The sequence below is a fragment of the Marmota marmota genome, unplaced genomic scaffold, assembly GCF_001458135.2.
Source record: "Marmota marmota marmota unplaced genomic scaffold, marMar, whole genome shotgun sequence".
In the NCBI taxonomy this organism is placed as follows: domain Eukaryota; kingdom Metazoa; phylum Chordata; class Mammalia; order Rodentia; family Sciuridae; genus Marmota; species Marmota marmota.
Window position 1 is genome coordinate 5,179,974 of NW_026000108.1, and position 26,738 is coordinate 5,206,711.

General features: G+C 56.4%; 1 protein-coding gene and 1 long non-coding RNA gene across 20 annotated transcripts in view; one reads left to right on the forward strand and one right to left on the reverse strand.

The window, feature by feature from the left end:
• Positions 1-459: 459 nt before the first annotated feature.
• The window catches only part of Stk32b (serine/threonine kinase 32B), a 269,438-nt gene continuing 243,159 nt past the window's right edge, over positions 460-26,738 (reverse strand). For 4 of the 6 annotated variants that reach the window (XM_048784161.1, XM_048784163.1, XM_048784165.1 and 1 more), the window contains 3 exons: positions 20,073-20,189; positions 17,823-17,948; positions 13,134-13,750 (listed from right to left, as the gene is read on the reverse strand). In XM_048784161.1, the coding sequence (XP_048640118.1) occupies positions 13,220-13,750; positions 17,823-17,948; positions 20,073-20,189 (774 nt within the window). In that variant the 3' untranslated portion in view covers positions 13,134-13,219. Of the gene's footprint in view, positions 2,388-12,543; positions 12,609-13,133; positions 13,751-17,822; positions 17,949-20,072; positions 20,190-26,738 lie in introns of those variants that run through there. The other 2 variants (XM_048784164.1, XM_048784166.1) reach the window with 1 other exon arrangement.
• LOC107139120 lies at positions 5,205-14,031 on the forward strand. 14 transcript variants are annotated; one of them, XR_007340998.1, is made up of 7 exons: positions 5,206-5,467; positions 6,045-6,897; positions 9,828-9,995; positions 11,217-11,263; positions 11,417-12,307; positions 12,589-12,697; positions 12,831-13,207. It is a non-coding gene; the product is annotated as an uncharacterized LOC107139120 (long non-coding RNA). The 14 variants fall into 14 exon arrangements; XR_007340999.1 differs by having other exon boundaries at positions 5,207-5,467; positions 6,045-6,720; positions 6,844-6,897; positions 11,417-12,697; XR_007341006.1 differs by having other exon boundaries at positions 5,207-5,467; positions 6,045-6,598; positions 6,844-6,897; positions 11,417-12,697.

The following is a 26,738-nucleotide window of genomic DNA, read 5'->3' on the forward strand; positions in this document are numbered from 1 at the left end:
CTGATGTGGTGTTCCCCGCCCCTGCCTTAATTTGGACCTTAATATCCCCCAAAGGCCTATGTGTAGAGCTCGGTCCCCGGGTGGCACTACTGAAGGTGGTGGACCTTCAGGAGGTGGGGTTTAGAGAGCTACATGGCTGGGCGCACTCTCTATACCCTGGAGCTGGACGTGGGTGGTCAGCTCCGCTGCACACTGCTGTCAAGTGGCCTCCTTCTCACAGGCCACAAAGCTGTGGTGCTCCTGATCGTGGATTAGCACCTCTAAAATCACGAAAAGGAAAACAAAACAAAACCCCTTTCTCTTTGTAAGTTGACTTCTCCCAGGTATTTTGCTGCGGTGACCACACTGACCCACCCCCATCCCACGTGTCTCTATGCTGGATTAAATTTGAGCCCCTTCACTTGGAGAGGAACGTGGCCCCTCCCGCCCACCCTGAATGAAGAACCAGTTTGTAGGAAGGAACGTCCAAGAAACAGTTTATTCTCAACAAGGAACGCAGACTTGACAGAGCCAGGAAATCCACTGTCCACAGGGTTGGTTCCACTCAGCTCCCACCTAGTGACTCAGCCCCATGAGAAATCCTAACGGCCCAGGGTCACAGTGAAGAGAGGGGCGGCCATTGTTTCCTGGAGGGGGCAGGACGGTGCCGGACGGGGACCAGAGACCAAGTAGTGGGCAGAACACAGACTGACGTGGGCAAAGCAGGCTCCACAGAGCCCCAGTCCCAGGGAGGAAAATAAAGACTTTTTTCCTAAATAAAAATATAAAACCTTGTCATATGTTAAAATGTCCCTTAAGAATCTAAGGATGACCTGGACGGCCCCGAGGATCGATTTATCTCATGTAAAAATGAAAAATGGGAACCCCATAAAAAAGTAAAACAATCAAACTCTGCAGGGCGTATGGACATCAAAGCCTCAGGGAGAAAACGCAAAGAATCCCAAAGGCGAGCCAGGCTGGACCTGCAGAAAACCACCCGGCCCACCCAGCCTGCACCAGGTCTCTCCAAATGACGATGGGGCTGCACTGACATGGATGATGGTGATCACAATGGTGGAGTCCAGTGGGTCGTCCACTGTGCCGGGCCTGTCACGTGCAGGACCCCGCTATTGGTCCTTTTATTCCATTTTAAAGTGAGGAGACTGGCGCTCGGGTGATCATGTGCCTGGCCTGTGATCTTCTGGTTGGCCAGCAGCAGGGCTGGAATCTGCAGGCCAGCCTGACCATGCTCCAGCCTTCACTGCCAAGCCTCAGCATCTCCCAGGTCCGGGCAGGCTGCCCCTGACTAGGCCAGAAAGCAGTCTTTAGCAAAAACTTTCCTTTAGCACAGACTTTCCAAACATGCACAATTCCTAATACTGCAACAGGAAGCTGCCCATCAGGGCTGGTCAGGTACCCTCTGAACAGTGATGCCCACGAGCCCGTCTACAGCCCCCCTGGGAAGGAAGATGTGGGTGCATGAGGGGGTGGGAGTTCTGTGGCAGGGCTGAGTTTTGGGGGAGCCTGGTTGACACTGTGGGAGTAAATGCTGACCAGTGACCTGACTCCAGCAAAGGGCATTCAGAGGGGGCGGGGAGGAGGGAGTGAGACTGCTGAAGTTAGAGGTGGGAGGGTCTTCTGTGAACCCGGGAGGAGCACGGTGACCGTGGGGACCAGGCTGGTCTGCACGGTTCCAGAAGGCAGGGCGTCTGTGGCCTGCCGAGGATGTGAATGGAGACACGTCAGGGTTGCTCCAGGATTTGGGAGTAGAGTTGCCATAGGAGGGTGAATGCGTCCAGCATTTACGCTGTCCTCAGGGATGCTGTCTTCCAGAGTGCCATCTGACAAGCCAGGATGGGCCCAACTGCAAGGTCGCAATGGTCTCATTGCTTTGGGGAATGGGAGTGCACGTCAAAGATGAGATTATACGTTGTGTGTACAGACAACTTTACAAATGCCTAAGGTCTTGCATGTCTGTTATCCAACTGGATTCTCACAATGACCTTGTATCTGGAGGTGGGGCAGAGAGCTGTTTGACCCCTTTGGCAGATTCAGAAAACTGAGGCACAGAAGATGTGACTTGTCCAAGGTCACACAGCAAATCAGTGGGACGCAGGGACCAGAACCCAGACTTTCCAGCTCTAAGTCCAGGTCTCTTTCTGCATCTGATGTTTTCAGGGTGAGATGGGGACTGTCTTAGCACAGAGTGGGGCTCTGGGTGGCCAGGGCAGAGGCGCCTGTGGCCCACTGGGCACCTGCAGGTGGAAGCTTAGCTGCTGCAGCCCCGGGAGCAGGCGTGGGCCAGGATGTTGTTGTTGCACCCGTCCTGGAGCTTGCTCTGGGTCTGACTCACAGCTCGGCCTTCCATGTCCAACATCTGGCCGCCTGGTCCCTGCTGCCGCCTGAGCCTGCAAACAAGAACAGCGTGGAGCTGCATTAGTGTTGAGGAGCTGGGGTGCAGCCGCAGGTTCAGGGGAGGCACCTGGGCAAGCACAGCCTTGGGCCCGCCTTCCTGTGGGGGGGGCAGGATGCTGTGCTCCACACGCCCTGTGACCTGCTGAACGCACAGAGCCTCGGCTTCTCTGTCTGAAATGGAGATGATAATCCCCATCTCTCAGCTCCCCGTGAAGAATACAGAGACTGTATAGAAATTCACCCAGTTCACAGCCAGCAAGGTGCTGGGTGAGCCCCCCAGCATGGTTCAGGGTGCCCCCGTCATGCCTGGGAGCGGGTGTACCCTGGCAAGCCAAACAGCCAGGATCCCCGTCTTCACAGGGCGTAGTCTAAAGGGGGAGATGGTCACTAATCAAACAATCCCACAAGTAAATATCAAACAGTCAAACATGGACAGACAAAACATCCCAGGGTAATGTCAGGGACTGGATTCTGAACCCTGCATTTCTTCGCAGCTGGCCACCTGGCCTTCGTCCGCGTATCTCAACATCCCTCCCTTTTTGATCTTCAAGTTCAGGTTCATCCTCTCCTGTACCACAGCTGCCACTGTCTGTGATTGGTGCAGGCCAGAGACAGAGTTGAGCCCTTCCCGGGGGCAGTGAGGGATTTTAGAATGTCCCTCAACACCCGCTACTTGGGTCACATGGCTCAAGTTGTTGAGCTTCGTCTGAGCCTCAGTGTCCTCGTCTGAAGGTGGAGATTCTACTGGGGACTTGGCGGGAGGCTGGGGGTCGCAGAGCGTGTGCGAAGGGTCTTAATAGGGCTGGGAATGACACAGATGGCTCCTAGTTCTACCTTGTTGTTCCGCTGAGAGCAGCCTGACCGGACACTAGCGGGCTTCTGCCAGTCGGCCCAGAGCAGGCTGTCAGTTACCGCTGTCCTCATGAAACTGATGTCAGCTTACGCAGCAAGTGTCTGTGTGTGCTTGTCACTTGCAGGGCACTGTGAGTGACCTCAGGACAAGCACAGCACAGCCCGTGCCTTGGATGGCCACAGCTGTGCCTGTGAACGTGTGTGACAGGGTTGAGCAGAGCGTCTGTGACAGCGTAGGTCTTGGAGTGCGTCCTTTAGGTGACACAGAAGCACCAGGGGCAACACTGTCTCACAGGCCATGAGTTGTGGCTCCTGTCCCTTGCTCTGTCCCCACAAGGCCTGGGATGGGGGTCTGTTCCTCTGCTCCTGCAGCTCCTCAGGCAGGATGGCTGGCAAGTGGCCATGGCTAAGGCCCATCATCCTGGAGCAGGGGGCAGGACCCAGAGGACAGGACTGGGATGTGAGGCAGGGCCTCCTGGTCTGGCTCACAAGGTGATGCTGCAGAGTTCTCTGCACACGAAGGACAAATGAGCCCCATGGAGATGGTCTTTTAAGTGCCCAGTCCTGGTGTTTGGGTGTTTTAGTATAGCAGGGCATGCCTACACAGCTCGTGTGGGGGGCCAGCGTGGCCCCCTCCAGACACGAGCTTCAGTAGTTATTACAAGACAGAGTCAAGACAGTGACACGGGGGCCCGTGAGTGTCAGGTGGGCTCTGAAATCTCGTGGGGCTCAGGAGAGACCTTCTGCAGGAGACAGCACTTGAGGTGGCCTTCAGGCACTAGATGGGCTTGTGATTGACCCGATGGGTGAGTGAGGGGACATGAAGGCCAAGGCTGGGAAAGTGAAAGTAAGGACCAGGCCCTCCCGAGAGCTCGGGGCTTCAGCCATCCTCTGGGCCAGAGCCATCAGGAGGAGCAGCGGAGTCACTGAGAGCCGGGGGAGTGGGCCAAGTGCAGGAGCTCAATGACGGGGGTCAGGTCCTTGCAGCTCAGTCCCAGGCTCCTGTCTGAGCAAGAGACATAATCAAGAAAGATACCCCCCTGTTGTGGACCTGGAACGTCCCCAAGGGCTCATTCAACTCAACACTTGGTCCCCTGAGCAGCAGTGTTCAGGGATGGGGTGTTGGGTGGTGATTGGATCAGGAGGGCTCTGACCTCATCAGTGATTGACCCTTTGAAGGATCCGTGGCTCCGTGGATTACTGGGCCATGGCTGTAACTGGGTGGTGGACCTGGCTGAGGGAGTGGGTCTGCCCCTTTCTCTTGCACTCTGCCCCCAGAAGCTATGAAGTGCGCAGCTTGGCCCCACCATGGTCTTTTCCATGCTCTGAAGGAATTAGAAAAGCTCACACTGCAAATGGGGATTTGTGAACCAAGACAAAGGCCCAAATCCATCACCCTGCACCAAGTGCTCACTTAGAGGACGCGCCTGCAGCCCAGGAATCTGACTCTGGAGGAAGTGGGGAGATTTTACACACACTACCAGTGGTAGCTCAATTCCATTCATGCAAATTGGCTGGTTATCTCCACAATGACAGGAACATTTAATTTATCAGGGAACTTATCAGATTAATCGTCATCTTTGTGACCAGAATCCTGAGTGATGGGTATGAGCGCCCTCCACCTCTGAACTCCAGCACTAAATGCCTGGGGGAAGTGCTCTGGGGGAGGACCCCGCTCAGCAGAGGGGCTCCGCAGGAGGACACGTTGCAGTTGGTAATGATCCAGGCTCGAGGCAGTTTGCAAAAGCGAAGCCCCACAGAGGAGAACAAGAGAATCAATACTGGCAAGCAAACCAATCTCCACGCTCTGACCACGCCAGGACGGGTCCAGCTCAGCGCCACATCGTTCTTAGGCAACCAGCCACAGGTGAGGCCCCACCTCCCATTTGAGAGAGGCCGGCTTCTTTGTATGTTGCAGTTTAAAAGGTGAAAGTGTTTTGCAATGCTCTCCCGTGACCCACGTCACCGGCTGGTCTCACCTGACCCTGTGGTGTTGGGTGGAGGGCTGGAGGGAAGAGCAGAGTCCCGGCTCTGGCCAGGAGCTTGCCCTCTCCTCCAGCCTCTCTCCTCATCTGTACCCAGGGGACAACTGAGTCTCCTCAAAGAGAAACTGAGGGTCAGTGAGGCCTCCTCCTGACATGGCACCGATGACCCCCCGCCCCCAGCTGGGTCTGTAGGCCTCATCCCGGACGGGGGTCAGGGCAGAAGCCCCTGAGGAGTGGTGGGTACCGATGGAACACGCAGGAGTGGATAGGAGATCAGGACCCAGGGTGGACGAAACAGGGCAGCAGGCTGAGGGGGGAGTCCAGCCCCCGGGATCTCGGGGAGCCAGAGGGGTCCTGTTATGGTGAGATAATGCAAGAAGGTTCGGAGGTGGAAGGACTGGGTCAGGAGAGCCGTGACCTAATCAGTGCATCGATTCCTGATGGGGATTAACGGGGTGTAACTGTGGGCAGGTAGGTGTGGCTGGAGGGGGCCTCACCAGGGACCTGCCTTGGGGGTATGCATTTCATCCCTCATGAGCGGAGTCTCTCTGCTCCCTGGAGGCCAGTCCTGACCTGCCTTCCCCCACCACCTGTTCTGCCATGATGCTCTGCCTCACCTGAGGCCCAGAGCCATGGAGCCGGCCCTGCAGGGACGGAGACCCCTGAGACTGTGAGTCCCAGCTGAGCTCTGCCCCTCTGTGCTGTTGTCATCAGGTCTTTTGGTCACAGCAGTGAACAGGCTGATTAAAAGGCCCACAAGCCGGGAACCAGGGTGTGGACCCAGCACCTAGAATCAGCTGCTGTCTGGTTCAGGTCCCTCTTCCACTGGGCAGAGCCACAGAGTGCCATCTGAGGCCTCACAGCCCCAGCATGGTGACCAGCCAGGGGCAAGTGCCCAGCAAGGTATGCTGGAGGGATGGGGGTAGGTAAAGGCATTGGCGGCCAGCCTGCGCCTCACCCTCTTGGCAGCAGTGTGCCCAGGCTAGGGGGCTGTCTCAGCATCCTCAGGGGAAAGGAGGTGGCTGTGATTAACCTGAGTACGCAGGGTGTCCTAGCGGGACAGGAATTGGGTTGCCAAGCTGGCAGCCCTGGTGGACTTTGGACGGTGTGAGCTCATGTGCCCTCGTGGCTGAAGGAGTCAGGACACGTACCCCTGGTCTTCAACAAATGAAAACAGTGTTTGACGCAGTGCTTACTGAGTGGCAGTGTAAGTCTGTACCTTAATCATTAGCAAACTCTCCTGCCGTGCTCACGATCCCATAGGACGAGGGGTCCAGTCGTTCCTCCTACAGGGCTCCTGGGCAGTAGGTCTCAACGCCCTGCTATCGTTTGGACCTGGAGTGACCCCCGAGGCTCATGTGTTGAAGGTTCGGTCCCCAGGGCAACAATGTCCAGAGAAAGGGCTTTGGGAGGTGATTGGATCACGAAGGCTCTGACGCCCTCAGTGGAGTAACCCTGTGATGGTTCATGGCTGAGTGGACTGCGGGAGGTAGGGGAACTGTAGGAGGGGACTTAGTTGTGGGGAGTGGGTCCTTGGTGGCTCCATTTGTCCCTGGACCCTTATCTCCACCCCTCACCCCCTGTCTCTCTCCCTCTCTGCTTCCTGGCAAAGCCATGTAGCCAGCCGTCTGAGCCCCCACATCCACCGTGATGGAAATGGTCCTCTGTAAGTAAATTCCACTTAGTGTTTCCTAAGGGGCTCTGAGGGGCACAACATCCTTCTAGTCCCTGATGAGATTTCTCTTCCTCAAGTAAACTCCATACGACTCGCTGTTTCCCTTTGAGGCTCCTCATTTACTGGGATGATCACCTGGTAGCAATTCTTATCTCATAAATTCAATAAGAGCCCTTGGCCAGAAGCTGTAGGATTCTGTCTGCTTTATCCTGTGTGGCCTGAAGCAATATGTATTTGAAGAAGCCTTTGCAGGAAGCCAGCTGAACTGTGGGTGGGGGTGTGAGGTGGCAGAGCAGGGTTTGGTCGGAGTCTCCCTCACTCTGCCCCTTTGCTAATGAGATCCGCTCTGGAGAAAGGAAGGAGTGGCAGAGATGGGTTCTGAGTAGCCAGGGCTGGTTCTGTTGGCATCTACCCACCCGGGATCAGGAGGAACAGCGCCCACCCAAGGGGGAGAAAGGGACCAGAAATGATAACTGGTTGTAGGTCACAGAGCGTTATAGAGGTGCCCTGGATTTGAATGCAGGACCCTGCGGTTCCTGTTTTCCTGGCTAAGCACCCCTCCCCATGATCCTTCCTGGCCACTGTCACCAGCAGACTCCTCTAGACTCAGGGGTGAGGCTGAGCTGCTGTGTGTCTGCTGGGGTAAGGGTGGTACTTGCTGGGTCCTCTCGACACGGGGAGGACACAGGAAGGGCCTGCACTGGGGGCTGATGGGTCCGTGGCCAATAGTTCCACTGGGCTGCCCCTCTTGGCACGTGGCAGGGTGACACTTCCCAGCTTCCCTGGGGTTGGGTGGGGCCATGTGACTGGTTGTGCCTGGGCGTGAATTGCAGTGTGTACTGCTCCTGGGGGGCTGAGCATTTAACCAGCTGTGCCAGCCTCTCTGGGGACCCTGCCCTGCTCCTGATGCCTGCCATGCTGCAAGTGCTCACGGGAGTGAGGAGAGGAGGTGGCGGAGCCGGCGGAGCAGCACCCCCGCTGAGCTCCAGGAGGGACAGTGTGTGCAGGAAACAGAACTGAGGATGAGATGGTGTTGTGTGGTGAGTGGAACCCAAAGCGACCTCCAGCCGGTCCCTCCCGATGTCAACACACACTTGCAAATCCAGGCGGCAAGGAGGATTAACTGTGGAGCAAGTGAAATTGATCTCAAGCCCAGGGCATGGCATTCGGCAGCTTTCAACACTCAAGAATCACGGTGAGCTTTGTCCGTGTCCTGTTCATTTTCTTTTTCATCTTTTATTGGCTGCAGCGAACACGTCAGGATCAGCCAACCTCTTGAAACTGGGCTGCGATTTCCTCTGATTGAAACCTGAGCGAACCTGACACGGTCCTCATTTCCCATGCAATTTCTTGATTTCAAGTTTTCGCTGCACCATGAAGAGCCTGTGGACTGAGCAGCCTTGTGGCCGCCTTCACTCCCACCTGAAGGCCCTTCTGCCAGTTGCAGGTCTCTGAGCTGATTGTCCCAGGCCACTTCCCCTCCTGTGGGTGCAGGTCTTGGGCCCAGCCTCCCTCCCCACCTGCACCTGGTGGGGAGAACATCCTCCGGGCTCATCTGAGGTTCCCAGCCACCATTCAAGTCAGAATCGTGTTTTTATCAGTTTCACTCCCTGAGAAACAGGAATTAAATACCCACGGATAGACCTGGGGGAGGATGGAAGGAGGAAGGGGCTGCAGATGCCTCCTGAGGCTAGCTCACTGAGGTGGCGCTACCTCTGCATCCTCACCCAGACAGCAAGGTCTGGGCTGCCCTGTTTAGCCCCAGACTGGGAGGAGCCTCTGTGTGCCAGCCTTGAATTCAGAAACCTGGGCTTTTTATGTTCGCTGTGTCCCGGCAATGGACGGGGTTTGAGAGGCTTGTGCCAAGGGCTTTCCCCACTTCACAAGCCAATCTGCAAAACACAAGGAATTGGGTCTCCCTTTCTCACTGTTGAGGCTGGTGATGAGATCAAAGAAATGTCAACGCACTTTGCAAATGGCACAGGGCTTGGTGGAGTCTAGGAGCCATTGATAGCAGCCCATCTTGCTGGCACAGAAGGGGAACCTGAGGCTCAGAGAGGCTTGGGACCTCACCAGGTCACAGCACCCTGAGAAGCAAGACCAGGGTCTGCCCCAGTCCATCAGGTTCCCAAGCCCAAGAGGAGTCCCACTCCTCAATCATCCTACCACGATCGGTACAATCCACAGCCAAGAACTGACCACAGGAGATGGCAGATTTCAGGAGTAGCAAGATTGAGAAGCCCAGGATTAAAGGACACAACCTAAAACCATAAAATCACATAAGGATGTCGATTGCTGTTAATATCAATAGAATTAAGTGTGTTAAATGCAGAGTTTTAAGGTGTAATAATATCCTTGCGGGTTCCAGAGGCAACTTTAAGGTGATTTTAAATTTGCCGTTTCCTTAGGAGTAAGAAGGACAGAAACTTTGGCTACCTACACCCCCTTTTCATCAGGGCCTTCTTATTCTGAGAAACTCTATCAAATGCTGCTGAACAAACCTCTTGGAAAAGTCATCCCTGCTTAGATCCTTGGCTAAAAAGAAGGGGACAAGCCCCACTGTGCATTTCTCAAAATAAAGGAGCTTAGCCGGTCCCTGGAAGCAGGTGCTCCACCTGGCTTATGGCCTTTTGCTGGTTGAGACCAGTAGCCAATAATAAGCTGCTTTTGCAGGACACTGGGCAGAACTGATTTTAATTTTGCTCTCTGTGTAGAAACTAAGGTCCAAAGAGGGTAGGCCCAGGACATTTCCTGTGTCCCTGCAGCAGGCGCTGGTGACTGTGCCCTGGCAGCCTGCAAGGCTTAGTATTGCTCTGCCCATAGGCTGTGGGCATCCTGAGGACCTGGGTCAGTTCTGCGTCTTCAGGGACCAGTCCAGGATTATGGTGTGTCTGTCAAGTGACTGAATGCGTCTCCTGCAGGGGCTGGTGTGGTGATGGTCTCCCCAGTGCCCTGGCCCTCAGGGTTTATGCAGATGGCGGCTTCTTCACTGTGGCGGGAGCTGCAGGGACCTTCTCTTTGCCAAGGGCCTTTTCCAGCTGAGGAAGCAGGCAGACCTGCACCATGCAGGAGACAGCAAGTCACACAAAGTAAGCCCACTAGTGTCCTTCAGCCAGGGAGGGAGGGCCAGGCGTTGCACATGGATACTCTGGGGTAGGGGACAAGGGCTGGGAGGGTCTGCAGTGTTAGGAGATCCTATGACTCAACTTAGCACCCAACAGAAGCTGCTCAGTTGGGCACAGTGCTGTCCTGCAGACAAGGCTCTCAGGTGTCAGAATGAACAGAGCATGTTCAAAAGAAGGTCCAGGCCTCCTCTGTCCACTTCTGGTTCAGGAGGTGTGGACCAGGGTGCTGTGTTAGGGGCAGGACACCACCAACTAGGGGCTTAAAGCAATCGAAAGCTCTTCCACAGCTCTGGAGGCCAGAGACACACACCAGGGTGCAGTGGGCTGGCTCCTGCAGGGAGGGCTGTGAGGGAGAGCCTGGTCCTGCTTCTCCGGTTGCTGGTGGCTGCTGGCCTCTGGGCTGCAGACCCACCACTCAGTCCCCGCCTTCCTCCCCACATGGCCTTCTCACGGGTCTGGGTCTCTTCTCCTATTAGGACACCAGCCATGTTGGAGTCAGGGCCCTTCCTACTCCACAACAGCTTCATCCTAACTCATTATATCTGCCATGACCCTATTTCCAAATAAGGTCACATTCACTGGTGCTGGGGCTTAGGACTTCAGCACATCTCTTTTGGGGTACACAATACAACCTATACCAGCTGCACAACTATAAGGTCACCCCAGATGATTCTGACAGGGGCTCCTGGGCCCATGGTGCCCTCCACAGAAGAGGCCTGCACCTGCTGCCCGTGGGCAGGGGCAGTCTGTGGAGGCCAACGGCCAGGTCTGCAGAGAAAGAAAGAAGATTGACCCATAGGGCCCAGGCTTGGTCCACAAGCCAGGCTCCGGGCTCAGCATGCCCGGATATCTCCTCCCACACGGCACAGGGAGGATGTTGGGAAGAAGGGCCTTGGTTTAATTTTTCGGATACTTAAGTGCCAACACAGCAGGTGCTCAAACAAGGGATTGAGAGAGAAGAGGAGGACACACGGTCCCACGTTTTCCTTGGTTTCAGGCAGCTTGTGCATCATGATCGACTTTTTTATAGTGGAGAAACTGGGGCAGGGCGTGCTGTGGGGAGGGGATGTGTCTCCCATGTGACGAGGCAGGATGGGATCTGCCAGGGAGGGGGGTCGAGATGCTTGGGCTGTGTCTTGAGGGGACAAGGCCAGGCCCTCCCACCTGAGTATCTTCATACCGCAGGTGAGCAGAGGCACCCCTGCCCTGGCAGCCGCCCCGGGAGCAGCCAGGTACGCAGCGAGGCGGACACAGGAGCAGGACGGCAGTCCCGACTCACTGGTGCCCTCTGGCCACCTCATCCATGCTGCCTGTGTGTGCCAACGCCGTTCCCGACGCCCCTCTGTTTGGAAAATGACTCCTACTCTCTTCCTTGACTTTGCCAGCGCCTGCAGTCGGTGCCAGCCTGACTGCAGAGCCATGACTGCAAGTCTCCAAGGGCCGCTCGGCACACCGGGCAAGTCCATGTTTTCCTAATCGATTTCCCTCTCCACGTGGGTGGGGGGAGCATTGAATTGGGTGAAGCTAAAAGCAGCCAGACTCAACCCCTAAATGACCCCAGGGGAGGGGCCCATTCCCATTTGCTTTCAGAGGGAAACACTGTGGAATCCAAATTGAAGCATCTTCTGGGACACAGCAAAACGCCAAATGCTGTTGCTGCCGGCTCGGGCTCTGCTCTGCTCAGCCTTCGCGGGCTCCCATTGCCAGCCGGGCACTCTAGGTGCAGCTGGGCCATTCAGAGCAGATGCCTGACCCAGGAGGCTGCCTGAGCCCGCGGTCACAGACGGTTTCTGAGCTGAAGCTCCTGGGCCCGGTTGTCTAGGGCTGGGGAAAGGCTGGGAGCCTGCAGCAGCCTGGACTGCCCAGGATCTGCAGTGGCCCGTCACTACGCATGGTGTCACTCCCCTTCTGCAGCCCTCACTGAGAGCAGACCCTGCCCTGCCCTGCCCTGTCCTTCACCTCCCTGCCCCCTTTGGGAACTCAAGCGCCTGCCCATGGGCAGGTCCCCACCTGCCCTGCAGCCTCCCTTCTCTGTGGCTTGTCCCCGTGTCTCACCTGGATGTCTTTCCCCTCTGCCTTGCTCAGACTCAGGTGGGCACAGTCCCCCCAGAAGCTTCCCTGATCCCCAGGCTGGGCCGGCACCTGTGTGGAAGCCACAGCCCAGGGCTGCCTTTCCTGTCAATGACCCCTGTGCTGCTGTCATCTGTTGAAAATGGATGGACCCTCCTGGAGGGGAGGGGGCGCCACTGAGCTCTCTCTGTCAGCCCTGGGCCTGGGTCAGTTGGGTCCCCTGGGGTGTCCCTCCCATGCCTCTGCTCTGACAAACCGGCCTCTGGCACTTGAGCCCCCAGATCTTAACACCAGCTGGGCCCAAGTCTGTGTCCTCCACCTCCTTGGCTGACCAGCTCCTGGGGGACATGCCCGGGGCCTCAGAGCAGCCTTCACTGACCATGGTTCTCCCAGGAGGGTGTGGCCGAGCTGAAAGGCTCTGCCGGGCTCAGTGTGGACTTACTTCTCTCTGTTGAATATGATGAATTCCTTCCGCACTGTCTCCAAGCACTGCTGCAGGTGTCCATTCTGTCAGAGAGCACAGAGAGGTGACTGAGCATGGAGCACTGTCCAGGGACAGGCGGCAAGGGACACAAAGGAAGGAACAGGAGCTTCAGGTCTGGCCATGCGGGGCCCAGCCCAGCGCCTGGGGAGGTGCGGACTGAGTGGGCGGCTGCTTCTGAGGGGGGATGGCAGACAAGGGTTTTTCTCAGTTTTCAGCTTCACATCCCCCCAAACGCCACGTTACAGGACGATGGATCCCAAGCCTGTGGGTGTTCACTGGGCCTACGTGAGAGGAGCATGGGGAGAAGAAGTACAAGACCGCGGTGCCAGGGGCTGGGGCCAGGAGAATCCTAGGGCTCCCCCAGGAGCAGATGCCAGGACCCCCCACACCACAAATGCTCGCTGACACTGTCCCCGAGGCCCCCAAAGCCACACACTGATGCAGGTGGCGTGGGAAGCTCGCTCCCCTCTTGTGCTCCTCGCGCTCGCAGGGCAGGGGGCTCTGTCTCTGCAACACACACAGCTGCTCAGGGCCGAGGGCCCCGAGACTTCAGAGGGGACGAAGGTGTTTATTTTCTTTTAAAATCAGAGGGAAACAAGGAACCTTGGCATCACAGATCATATTCATCTTGATATCAATGCTTTAAAACCAAACCAGATTCTTTATAGGGGAAGGGGCTGTTGAGGGTCAAAATGCATCCCACCAAATAGGCTCCAGTCCTGAGCCCTGGTACGTGTGCACGCGGCCTCTCTGAAACGGGATCTTGCTGGTGTGATCCAGTTGGTGACTGAGAGTGGGTTAGGGTGGGTCCTAAAACCAGTGACTGGTGTCCTTCTGTGAGAGCCATGTGGAGACACAGGGACACAGAAAGAAGGGGAGGTGAGGATGGAGGAGGGGTCCCCGCGGCTGCAGGGCAGGGACACAGGATACCCAGCTGCTTAAGCTTGGAAGGGCCGGAGGCCCGCCCCTGCCCCTTTGCTGCGCCTCGCTGGGCACTCTCCCCCAGCCCTGGGGACACTCCTGAAGCACTCACCAGGGGGCAGCTGTCCTTGGTGCCGTCTTTGGACCTGTGCTTTGCCAACCTCTTCTTCTTTTTGTGAAGGGGCTTGGATTCTAGAATCATCTCTTCAAGTTCAAACGTGGGGTCACAGTTCAACCTCCCTTTCTGAAGTAGGAAGAAAACAGGTCACCAGGCTGCGCTGTGACGGGCGCTCCCCTACCCCTGTTCTCTCAGGAGCCATGTCAGACACCCTCTTCCCAGCCCCTCGCTGTCCCATTAGCTTTCCTGATTCACCCCTGTGCATGGTTTTCATGAGAGTGAGCTCAGTTTTCCAATCTGATCTTCTCCACTGATTAATTCATCACATACACATTCTCATGTCATTTTTATCTTTTTCTAGAAATACATTAATTATATAAGTATTATAAACCATTTTATAATCATTATGATAGTTTTAATTATTTCATTTAAAATGCCATCCATGATTGACATCTGCCCCGCTCCCTGTCCTGGTTGCCTGTCCCCCACACTGGAGCCCTCGAGCCCTGACTTGCAGGCCTCAGACCCATTTCCCTAGAAGTCATTCTCTGTCCTAAGACCCATCCTGGGTGACTGGCCCAGGATGCCAGTCCCCCTAGCAATGTGGTCAGCGGCTATGACATCTGCAGCCCCAGAGTCACGTAGGGAAGACCCCCAGAGCTGCTGCTTTTTGACTTTGAACGGGTTTCACGCCTGCCCGGGGACTCCGCCCCTCGCCTGCAGTTGGACAGCCAGCCCTCCCTTGGGTGCTGGGCAGTCGCCTCCAGGAAGGACTTGAGGTGGGCCAGGCGTGGAGCCAGTCCTCCCTGCTTGGGTGTTCCTGGACGTTAGGACCCAGGCTGCTGTGACCGGGCCAAGAGGAGCAAGGCCAGCACAGCCCTAGGGTCCGCCCGCCTGGCCTCGCTGGGTGACTGGGAAGACCCCTAACCCTCGACCTCTACCTCTACCCGTGTGAACTGCGGAGGCTCAGAGGCTGCCCAGGGCTCACTGAGATGGCGCTTGCCAAGCTTCCAGCAGAGCAGCTGCCTGACCGTCAATAACCGCCCTCCTGCTGCTTCACAGGTCCCCTGCTCCTCCCTGGACCCCAGCTCACTAGCCGGTTGCCCACCTGCCATCAGGCTGCCTCACTGGCTTGGTGCCCTCAGGGCCCGGGTGGTGGCCTGAAAGCAGGAGGCGGAAGGGCCTTTGCAGACAGAACTGGGGCAAGTGCTGGCCCTGCCCCCTCTCTGAAGGTCACTGACCCCTTCTGGGCTGAAGAATGAGGGAGGCGATGCGGGCCTTATGCATCTGCCTGAGAGGCCCAGACAAGCTCTTGGGCCCTGCACGCGACCGTCCTTGTTATCGTCAGCTTCCTTCTCAGTCCCAGGAGCCGGGCTACCTTTCCATGGGACCTTCAGTGAGACCCTGTGGATCCCCCAGTGCTGGGGGCTCCCCTCCGCTCGGGGCCTGGGGCTCCCTCCATCATCACCAACTTCTGGCACATGCTGAGCCCCTGTCCCTGATTGCACGCACCCATCCTCCTACACGTGCCCTCTCCCAGGGAACAGCTTCACTCGGGCCTGCTCTCTCCTGGCCTGTTTGTCTGCCGTCCGTCTGTTCACGCATCCACACCTGTGCAGCCCAGGGCCACCCTGGACAGGTGACTTACCCTCACCCAGATCACCCCTGGGATGCACTGCCCAGTGGCGTGAGGCTTCCTGAACACAGGCAAAGCTCAGAACAAGGCCTGGCACAGAGGGCATCTCAGTCGCTGCATCACCCACTCGTTCACCCTCAAGGCAAGCACACACAAGGCCTTCTAGGGCCTTCTGGTGCACCTGTTGCTCTGCGTCTCTCAGACAGAGGCCAGCCACCACTGTGCTCTCAGGGGACACTGGGCACACTGCAACAGCATGGCCCCGGGCACCTGTTCAGTGTGTGTGACTGTGTGTATGTGAGTGTGTATGGGTGTGAGTGACTGTGTAAGAGAATGTGTGTGACTGCATGCAAGTGTGTCCAAGTGTGTGTGAGTATGCATGGGTATGAATTCATGTGTATGTGACTGCATGAAGTGTGTGGGTGAGCGTGCAAGAGTGTGTGAGCATGAGTGCATGTGAGTATGTGTGAGCGTGTGTATGAGTGGGTGTGTATGAGCGTGTGTGTTCCTGTGCATGAGAGTAAGTGTGTTAGAGTGTGAGTGTGCATGGGTGTGAGTGTGTGTGTGAATATATGTGAGAATGTGTCGGGAGGAACTGGAGCAGTGGCAGGTGAGGGTGGCAGAGGCAGGTCCCTTCCCACAACAGGCTTATCTGCCAGATGTGGCAATGCCACACATTGTCCCCAAGCACCCTCAGGGCTTCCCAGTACACATCCCCAGGGTTTTGGACGAGGCCAGGGGAAAAATTAGCTGGTCAACAGGGCTGGCCATGCAGGGCTGCCTTGGCACTCGGGCTTCAGCAACGTGGCTGAGTGGCAGGTCAGAGGCCCTGGGAGGTGCCAGTGAGTTTCTCTGGAGTTCCCAGGACACATTCCTGAAGGAAGCCAGCGAGGGAGCTGAGGTGGCCTCCAGGGGTCTCGGGGTCACCCAGCAACAGCGCCGCGGGTCTTTCCTGAGGGCTTGCTCTGCCAACCCCATTGTGACCCTGCAGCAGCCTTGTGGCTTTACTGGCCCAGGCTCCAGGAGGGGTCCCCGTGACAGAGAGGAGAAGGCTGTAGAGCACCCGGTCACAGAGATGGCAAAGCCAGCCGAGCCTGTGTAGTCAGCATGCCAGGAGCCCCGATGTCAACAGGGCCAGTTTTGTCCCCAGGGGTACTTGGTGGTGCTGGAGACACTTGGCCGTCACAGTAGCGACTGCCCCTGTCATCTGGTAGGTAGAAGCAGGGAAGCTGCTGAGCGTCCCCCGGGGCAGCCCCACAGAGTTGGCCCAGGCTGAGCCTGACTGTGCCGTACTGAGGTGCCCACCTGGTGTTCAGCACAGGACAGGCTAGTGCAGGTGCTGGGGATTCAGAGCAGGTGACAACAGCACTTGGTACCTGGTTCTGACTGGCCAGTGGGACGTGGTGGAAAATGGAAGCTGTTCTCACTGACCAGTGGGCCATCACCTCTGGAAGCACAGACGTTGTCACATCACATGCAGACACACTCACACACACACACACTCAGACACGTTCACACAGACGCAGACACAGAGTGAGCCAAGCAACACCTGAACTTTCCCAGGAAGATCAGTGGGGCAGGACCTGCAAACCACTCTGTGTTAGCCTGTCCTGGCCCAGCCGAGGGGCGGGGAGCCAGGGAGCCCTCAGGCTGCCTTGGGGCCTGGGGAAGGGCTGGCCTGCTTAAGGACAAGCAGTTGTGCAAGGCAGGGACGGGACACCTGCTTGTTGGGAGAAGGCAGAGGCCCAGGCGGGCTTTGTCCTAGAGGCTTCCTCTGGAACGCTGGGCAGGCCATGGAGGAGCCGACTTCTGAAACCTGAGCCTACGTCGCAACACGTTTGTGTGAAGGGAACTGGAAGCCCTGGACTCGGGGAAACTGATTTGGAGAAACATTACGCATTGTCATTACCCTATCATCATCGTCGTCGTCGTCTTGCTATTTTGCAGTGCTAGGGATCGAATGGGAGACATTAGGGGCAAACCTCCCCGCACGGCTGGCACCCCCGGCACGGCTGACGTCCCCTCAGTTCACTTCCGGTCACTTTCCCTGTGGTTTTATTCTGCTGCAGCTATAAAATCTTTGAACTGCTCTTTGAAACCTGGGCTTTCTGCCACCTCCAGGTGCGTCATCCTGGTGGCCCCGCTGCCCGGGAGTCTCAGGACCCTCGCGTGCCTGGCTCCTCTTTCATTCAGCTCTCTGCCAAGCGGCCCCGCCTCCTCGCCTCCCCTGCACCTCTCCCCTCCTGGCCTTGGCGGGTTTTGCAGGCTCACTGGCGGGCAGGCCCGTCTCTCGTCCTGTACGAGACAGTCCACGCAGGAAGGACAGCAGACCGGCCGCTCCCCCAGTGCCTGCCTGCACCCCTGTGGTATGTGAGGAAAGAGGCTCAGCAGACCTTGAACTCCAGGCTCAAGTCCACCCTGAATCCCAGCAAAACGTGAGCCCATTGGTGCTCCAGTGGCCGTGGCCAGCAGAGGGCTCACTGGCCAGCTGCAGGGGTCATGCTTAGTGCCACAGTGGGGACCTCTGAGGGGAAGTGTGACGTCAACGGGACCCCCACTCACATTGGGTACAAAGCCGGGTGTCAGCGCCTTCTCGAACACTGCGTCCCAGTTCATGTCAGCCAGGTAGGGTGTGCTCTGAACGTCACTGAGGCTGGACAGGCGGCTCTCGGGGTCCTTGGTCAGGAGCTGTGGTCAGGGGGCAAATGTGCTTCCTTGAACTGTGTGTCCATAGAGGCGAGCAAGGACTCAGAGGGTGGGGGTGTCACCTGGGGACCATCAAGCACGAGGTCTCCGGCTTGTCATGCCCATCAGTGTCCTGCCCTGTCTGGACTGCAGTGGCAGCACCAGCTACACGCCCCTCCCATAGCCAGGGAGGACAGCCAGGCCAGGCAGCTTCTGCAGGTCGTGGGCTGGGGGCTGTGGGCAGGGGGCTATGGGGCAGGCCCAGATTCCCAGCCTCCATACTCCTTTCTGGGACTAAGTGCCCACAGGCCTCCTCTCCCGGATGCCTGCAGACTTCCCGTCAGAGACAAGGAGGGCACCAGCCTTGACCTAGGACTTCAACCTGGTAAAGGAAGGTGCATTTCTCCCTGGATACCTACGAGGTGACCCAGGGGGGGTGGCCCTGTGTACAGCCAAGGGGACTGTTTTTAGCTTCTCTTCAGATGGACTTTCTGCTAGTAAGGGAGAGGCAGCTCGACACGCTCAGAGGCTCCCCCTCAGCTCCAGGTGGGGCTTTCCAAGTGCTCTGGGTCACAGGTACACGGGGCACAGGGCTAGAGGTAAAAGAGCAGGGCCCTATCCCTGGGATGCCACTGAAGGGCCAGGTGGCCTCAGTGAGGTGCTGATGCTCTGCACCTGTTTTCTCGTCAAAGCAGGAGAACGTGGCAGACCCTCCACGCCAGTCTCTCCACGTCAGTCCCTCCATGCCAGCCGAAGGTCAGGGTGAGACCCCATGGTTGGCCAGGACCTGGTATGTGTCTGGGGAACTGTCTGCAGGTGGGAGCCAGAAGTCGGACCCCTCCTCACACCACCAGTTCACTGCCATTTGTCACCTGTCATTGCAGAAGTGTCCCAGCTATGGCTGCTGGGTAGGCTGCTGCAACACCACCTGAAGCCACCTGGCGGGGGTTGTATCTGCTGGTCACAGTGGCTCTGTTTAGGGGCTGTCCCCAGAGGGTGGGTAGAGGTTTAAGCAGGCTCCATCTCAGTGCTCTCCGGAGTCCACCGTCTAGAGCAGCTGTTCTATAACATGCCAGTGGACACACCCGGGGCCAGAGATTCTGCCTCGGTGGGTGGGTAGGGAGGGCAGGTTCTGGCGTGCGGGGGACTTCTGGATGCTTCTGGTGATCAGTGAGGGTTGGGAACCACTGGCACTGGGACCAGGTGGTGAGTTGCCTTTAAGATACCATTAACTGATTGGAAATTCACAGGCCAGACGGCTGCCCCCAGGACTGAGGCAGGAGCGAGGAGGACTCGGGCTCTAGACCTCCCTCCCTCTGCCTTTAGCAGCCCCATGGCGTCCACTGAACAGTTGTGCTCTCCTGAGCCTCCCTCGCCTTTCCTCCCTCTGGTAGGGGGACAGCAGCCAGCCCTGACCACAGGGGTCGTAGGGATGAAACGGGAGCCGTGGCCCTCAACCCAGGCCCTCAGCCCACACTGCCGTGCTTCTCGTGGCTGTGCCGACCACGCACAGGACTTGAGATGCCATGGCAGGACCACGGAGTCGACAGTCAGAGTGAGAGCCCTGGACGGCAGCTCCCGTGGGCTCAGGTTGCGTAGTTAGAAGATGGCTTATTCTCACAGGGAGGGAACCCAGGTCTCCTGACTGTGCCAAGCTGGAGCCGGCCTCAGAGCCATGGGGAGTGGGTCAAGACAATCAGCTGGGACCCCGCGGGAGCTCTGGGGGTAGAGCCAGAAGGTGTGCATTTCTCACAAGCCCCCAGATGGTAGGTGGTGCTGGGCCAGGCCTTGCACCAGTGGACAGCCTCTTCCTCTACAGCAGCAGTCCCTGCCCCAAGTCAGGAGATGCCCAGTTGCTAACAGCTCCGTGGGCTAAGAGCCAGATGCATCAAGCATTTGTATTTATCAGGAGTTTGTAGAGGAGTGAAAGGAGCCTGTGGCTTTCTATCATGGGCTCTACCGTCTGTGGCTTTGTAATCTGGTGTCCTCATGGTGTGGCTCGTGTCTGGGTATCAGAGCCCAGCTGAGTGTCGACTCTGTGGTCCTGCCATGGTGTCTGCACTCCTCCACTTGCGGGCACACCTGTGTCTGCCCTAGATGACCGCAGGTAGGGCTGCCCTCCCTTACCTTCTTGAGCAGGGCCACCATGCCCTTGCACCACGTGGAGGAGTAGTGGACACGCTCCACCTTGAACATGCTGAGGATCTCATCAATGGGTGTGGCCGAGTGGATCTCATATGGCCTCTGAAACCAAAGGACAACAGCCAGGTCAGACGAGAGCCCTGGAAGGCAGCACCCGTGGGCTCAGATTGCGTAGTTAGAAGATGGCTTATTCTCTCTTTCAGGAAATGGTGGGTGTTCATCTTTCATGGTGGGGCAGGTGGCCTGGACATGTGCTGACCACAAACAGGCCCAGGGGGCAGTGTTGGAACCCAGCAGGTGGGTGGCACTGTTGTGGCTACAATAGGTTAGTGACTCTCTGAGGTCACCTAGCCCATAAGTGTCAGGTGCAGAACTCACACCTGGGCAGCCTGGCCATAGTGCCTGCTCTGGTCATGGGCTCCTGTGTGGACTCCTACCACCCATCTGGCACCCAGGGACACCTCCAGTCACAGCTCCCACCCACTGGTGGACCTCAGTCACCAGCTTTATGTCCTGGTTGAGTGGGAAACGGTCATTCTTTGGGTCGGGTTGGCTTAGGGGTGGAGGAGGCCGGACTTCTTCCACCTGACAGGGACCTGCCATCCTCTCCCATGTGAGGATATGCAAGCTCTGCTCTCTGTGCGAGGTGTACCACGATGCCACCTGCTTTCCAAGCCGGGTCACCAGCAGCGTCTGGCTTAGCTTGGGAAGCCTTTCTCGGCCGAGACCATGGAGACGCAGCTGCCGGAGCATGAGTCCCCTTTCTGCCTTGAAGGACGGCTCTCGCAGAGCCCCTTCGCCCTCCCCGTGGCTTTGTGGTCCACCTGGTTCCAGGTCTGCACTGTGAGTGACTCAGGGCTAGAGAAGCAAAGGCTGGTGCAGGACCAAGCTGGTCCTGGAGACGTTTTGCGGAGTGAATTCTAATTAATCCACGTGGACCTGGATGTCTAGGGTGGAATTGCTGCATTCCTATTGGTGGTAAAATGACTGCTATCTCCTCCAGGAAGCTGAGGGCTCCTTGAAGTAGGGGGGGGGTCTATTATGGTCTTCCCTGTTCTTGGAGCCCTGAATCATGTCTGCCATTGAGCAGGGTCCTGGAGCATGAGGGCGAGGGTGCTGCATCAGGCCATCCGCAGGAGGTGAGGGGCCACTGGCCATGAGCCAGGCAGCACCTGGGATCTGAGGGCACACAGTCACCTGCTCCGGCCGCCAGGGCTTCAATTCCACAGGGCAGGTGGTTGACTGGGAGCTGTCCATTCTGTTCCATAACACGCAGAGCAAACCCAAACCCGTGGGCTCTCTTGACGGCTGGTGAACTTGACACACTAACCTTCTTCAAATATGTCTTTGCTTTCAGTGGCCTGTTCCCATCTGCAGGGGCCGCCTGCTGCTGCACTTGAAGGATGGGGTGTCCTTCACCAGCAATGATGACCAGATCAGAAAGAGCAAAAGCCACCTCAACTGAGGGTGCTCATCATGGTTGGGATCGGTCTGGTTCCCTCTAGAAGTGGAGGGAATTGCAGGGTGACAGAGAAGGTAGCTTTGTTCGTGCGACCAACACTCTGTATCCTCCTGAGTTAGTGACCATGAGTGTGGCTATTTTACAGAACACAAATCAGGGGCTCCACTTCCCAGATCTGGGCACTGAGCTTAAAGCCCAGGCAGGTGACCCACTGAGGCATGGCCACAAACACTGCTGTTCTAGGTGGAATTGTTACTCGCCCCCCCCAAAGAAATCTCATGGTTTGAAGTTCGAGCCAAGACTTCAGAGTACGACCTTGTGTGAAGATCAAGTTGACATGGGGGCATTAGAGTGGACCCAATACCACTAGTGCCCTTATAAGAAGGGTAACTGGGCCCCGAGAGAGGGGCACACAGGGAAAAGAAGAGGGAGGAGACAGCCGTCCACAAGCCCAGGAGAAAGGCCCGGAACACACCCTGCCCTCACGGCCTGCAGGAGGAGCCGGCCCTGCCAGCACCTTGGCCTTGGACGTCCAGCCTCCAAAGCTGTGAGGTGAGGAAGGCCTGTTGCCTAAGCCCTAGGCTGTGCAGCTTTGTTCTGCAGCCACAAAAGCAAATGAGACTCCCACCCTCCTCCAGCGAGTTCTGACGGAGGGTCTGACTCTCCCTCCCTCCTGTGCTGTGCGCTGACGGGCCCATCCTGCTGGGACTGCTGGGGTGGGTAGTGGGGTGGTGACGGTGCTGGTGCACGACAGACAGGCAGCAGAGCCATCTGGTGTGGACGGAGGGCTGCGAGGAACCTGGGGGCTCCTGTGAGTGCAGGGGCAGGGGGTGCTTCTAAGTCCAGTGGGGTGAAAGGGTAGAGCTCCGGACCACCACCTGGACATGGGCCAAGGGCTGGGAGCTGGGCTTCCGGGCTGCTCAGGGTCACTTCTCACCTTTTTCTTCTCAATAAACCATCACCCACCCTGTGCCAGCCCACCCTGGGAACCCAGCTTCTGAGAGCACGAGGACACTGGAGACCACGTAGTCCCACCTCCAACTCCATTTTGAGGACTGAGGTTCAGAGATGGAAAGAGCTTCCCAGTGCTCAGATGATTCCTTCTTCCTGCTCTACCTGTAGCGCCCCGACCCCCAGCTGCAAATCCAAGCACCCAGGGAGAGAACCCCCCGAAACAAATGAGAAGCCTCTTGTGGTTGCCACGTCATCCCTGTTTCCTTCTGGCCTGCTCCAGGCACTCCTCAATCCTGCTGCCCCATCGACCTCCGAGGGAGGTGCCCTCTGTCACCCTGCAATTCCCTCCACTTCTAGAGGGAACCAGACGGATCCCAACCATGACGAGCAGGACCACAGCACACCTCCAGGCCAACGTGTCAGTGCTTTCAGAAGCACAGAGGCCTGCGACGGAGACAGCCAAGACTTTAGGCTGAGGTTTGGCCCGCGTCTGTCTGAGTGGGTGTAGGGAACCAGGTCCTCTGACAAGAACACTGGGAAATCCTCAGATCAATATTCTGTCTGCTGGAGAAGGATTCTATTGATGCTTAGTTCTCACTCACTGGCCTGAGAACACGTTGACCCAGAAAGCCAGTTGGTATTTATACAGTAAAGTAATTGCGTGCACTGCTGGTAAAGCGATTTTAGCAGCAGGACACTGGATCTACTCATTATGGAGTGCAGGTGTCTCTATTCCAAGAAACTCAGTTTACAAAAAAAAAAATGTCAATTTAGAAGACAGAGAGGGAATAAAGAGGAAGAGAATTGCCAGAGACCTATTATTTTACCTGCTAGAGCCGAGCTGGGCTTTGGAGACCATCTAATTGAATGCCCTTGCCCCAGAATTCCACTACAGAACAAGAAGAGTTGGTCAGGCACCTTAAATCTCCAAAGCCTGAAGCACACTTTCCCCCTGGAGCCGTCCGGCCACCTCTGCCGGGTCCTGGAGCCCAGGAAACACAGAGGGAAGTCCCTGAAGGATTCCAGAAGCCCTACTCTCCTGTGGAAGGAGGGCAGGGGCCTTTGCCTCCCGGACTCCTGGTTCAGGGAAAGTAGCTGTGAGCCTTACTAAGTAAGGGACAGTCAGTGCCCAACCCAAGGGCCACCTCGACCCTCCCTCAGGTGGAGCCGCCCACCAGGTGTGCGCCTGGTGGTTCTCAGTTCTGCACCCCAACCTCTAGGGGGAGCTCCAGAGTCTCCTCTAGTCACTGGCCTCTGCTCATGCCCAGTTTCTCCATCTGCCTGTCCCCTAGGAGTCCCCAGGATAAGCGCTAAGGTCAAAGGCAAAGGGGACACAGGTGAGGGAGGTGGTCAGTGGGCAGGCAAAAAGGAAGACCTGGCACCACAGAATATCACCCCCAAAGAAAATGGGGCAGTGAAACACCATGTCTCTGAATGCCCCTCCTGTTCCCCCAAACCTAGCCAAGTTAAGGGAACAATGAGAACAATGTCTAGACACACCCTGCTTTCTCATGCACACAGGGACGAGGGCATGCTAGTGCCATCTCTAGAAATCGACTTTCCTGTGTGTGACAAGACAGCTGCTCCTTGGGATGCTGGTCAGACCAGCAAACTGCGCTGGCCTATGCTGATGACGTCACTGCTTCTGCACCTGACATACAAATGACCCCTCTGAGTGGGGACGGGCGCAGGACTGAGGGCACTGTGGAGAGGGCACTTGTCCAGCCAGCTGCCCCTGGAGAGAACACCATGTGGGAGAGGAGGCGCGGGTTGGTGAAGCACCCTGAGGGTCAGAAGTGCTCCCTGAGGGACAGAAGTGCTCCCTGCCAGCCAGTTGCCACTGAATTCTTTGTGAATGGCCACTGGTGTCCTGTATGCGTTCCCACATCTCCTGACATCTCTCCCTACACTGGTTGCATTAGAGGGCTGGTTGGTGACCCAGGGTGACGGGGAGCCTGCTCTCCAGGTGGCCTGGCTGGGGCTTTCCCTTGCTCCGCAGGCCTGTGGGGAAAGGAACTGAGACTCCCCTTTGGCTCTAGGAAGCTGGATCCTGCCCCTGCCTCCTGCGCAGTCTGTAAGCCCCACCTGTGCTCACCGGAGCCTCACACCCTGCCCACTCCCTGGCTCCTCGTGGGAGACAGGGCTGTTTCCTGGGCAGGACCGTAGCACTCCCAGGCCCCGTGGCCGACAGTCCATATCAATAGCGCCCCTTTCCCATCCGACATTTCCAGAGCATTCCAGCTCTGAAATCCTAGATCACGGGCAGGGAAATTCCCTCTGACTTTTTCATCTTCTAGAGGCGAGACGTTCCTGGGTGGGTCAGGGACACTGCCACTGGGGAATTGCAAAGAGCGTGGGGAACTTTAGATTCACACTCGGCACCAGCAAATGCGAGGGCTTCTCAGTGGAGCTTTTGACTGCAGCAATTGTTCCAGAGTGAGTGCAGAGTAGCCCTTTGCATAGGCCCATTGCCTTCCGGGGAGAAGTTTGATCCAGTCCTAAGTATCTGGGACCAAGGTTTGCACTGTCCATAGCAGGTGTCCTTTCATTCAGTCACCCTGTGCCCATGCCCAAGGCCCCGGGCTGACCATGTGCTTCGTCCTCTTCTGTTGAAACTGACATCTGGATCTCCTAGCAGAACTCCCAGGAGAATGAAAAATGAAGCCATTATTTTGAAGCAGCAAGATTCCCTCCATCCCTGGGGCTTCTCGCCAAGCCTCATCTTTGACTGTTCTGGTCCTTTCTGCTGGTGGGCGTCCAGCCAGCGAGGGCAGCTCTGGCCAAGGTCCCTTGTGTGGTGGGTGATGTATGACTAGCAACCGCTGGCAGATGCCCGCGGGCTCTGGTCCACAGTGTCAGGAGCCTCACGTCCTCCTCTGAGCAAGTCTATCCACAGAACCAAATGACGCAACCAGAAGCAAGTAAGATTGTGGGCTGTTCATTCTTTATTCAGTGCTGGAGAAAATGAGGAAATTCACATTTCTTTCTTTCTTTCTTTTTTTTTTTTTTGCATTCTAAAAACGCTGCCTACTATAATCTTGTTTTTGAGGAATTTAGGGAAAATAACTGAGATCAAGAGCAGAAAATAGTGGCCTGAACTAGAGGATGATGACTAACATTTGTCCTCCTGGAATGCTCACGGCCCACAGACGGCACCCATCATTCATTCACACCATTACCACTGCCTGTGGGGACGCCCACCATGAATGACCCTGCCTGGCCCCCAGGGCACCTTCTGCCAACAGGCTGCACACAGCTATGAGAGCAGGTCACGGCTGCAACCGGTGGCAGGAGCTCTGAGCTCCAGTAAGACCCAGGCCCGGTCTCCCACGAGCAGTGCACAGACCCTCTGACCGCTGCTCCAGAGAGGACTGAAGGTTGGTGTCCCCTACATACAGTGGAGAAAACTGTGGTCCTGAGGGGTGAGGTGGCTTTATTTTCAAACAATACTTGTTCTGGGAAGACAGGCCTTGAAAGTAGTCTTATTCATAATGCTTTCTTCATGAATGAAAATATGGGTGATTAGTTCATGTACAAAACTCAACTCAAAGTGGATCGAGGACTAGGAATTAAACCAGAGACCCTGCACCTATTAGAAGAAACAGTAGGCCCCAATCTCCATCATGTGGGATTAGGCCCCAACTTCCTTAATCAGACTCCTATAGCACAAGAATTAAAATGAAGAATCAGTACATGGGATGGATTCAAACTAAAAAGTTTCTTCTCAGCAAAAGAAACAATCAGTGATGTGAATAGAGAGCCTACATCTTGGGAGCAAATTTTTACCACCTGCACGTCAGATAGAGCACTAATCTCTAGGGTATTTAAAGAATGCAAAAAGCTAAACACCAAAAACCCCACAAATACCCAATCAATAAATGGGCCAAGGTCCTGAACACTCCTTAGAAGATGATTTATAAACAATCAGTAAATATATGAAAAAATGTCCAGCATCTCTAGTAATTAGAGAAATGCAAATCAAAACTAAGATTTTAGCTCATGCCAGTCAGAATGGCAGCTATTAAGAACACAACAATAAGTGTTGGCAAGGATGTGGGGAAAAAGGTACACTCATACATTGCTGGTGGGACTGCAAATTGGTGCAGCCAATATGGAAAGCAGTATGGAGATTCCTTGGAAAGCTGGGAATGGAACCACCATTTGACCCAGCTGTCCCTCTCCTTGGTTTATACCCAAAAGATTTAAAAACAGCATACTACAGGGACACAGCCACA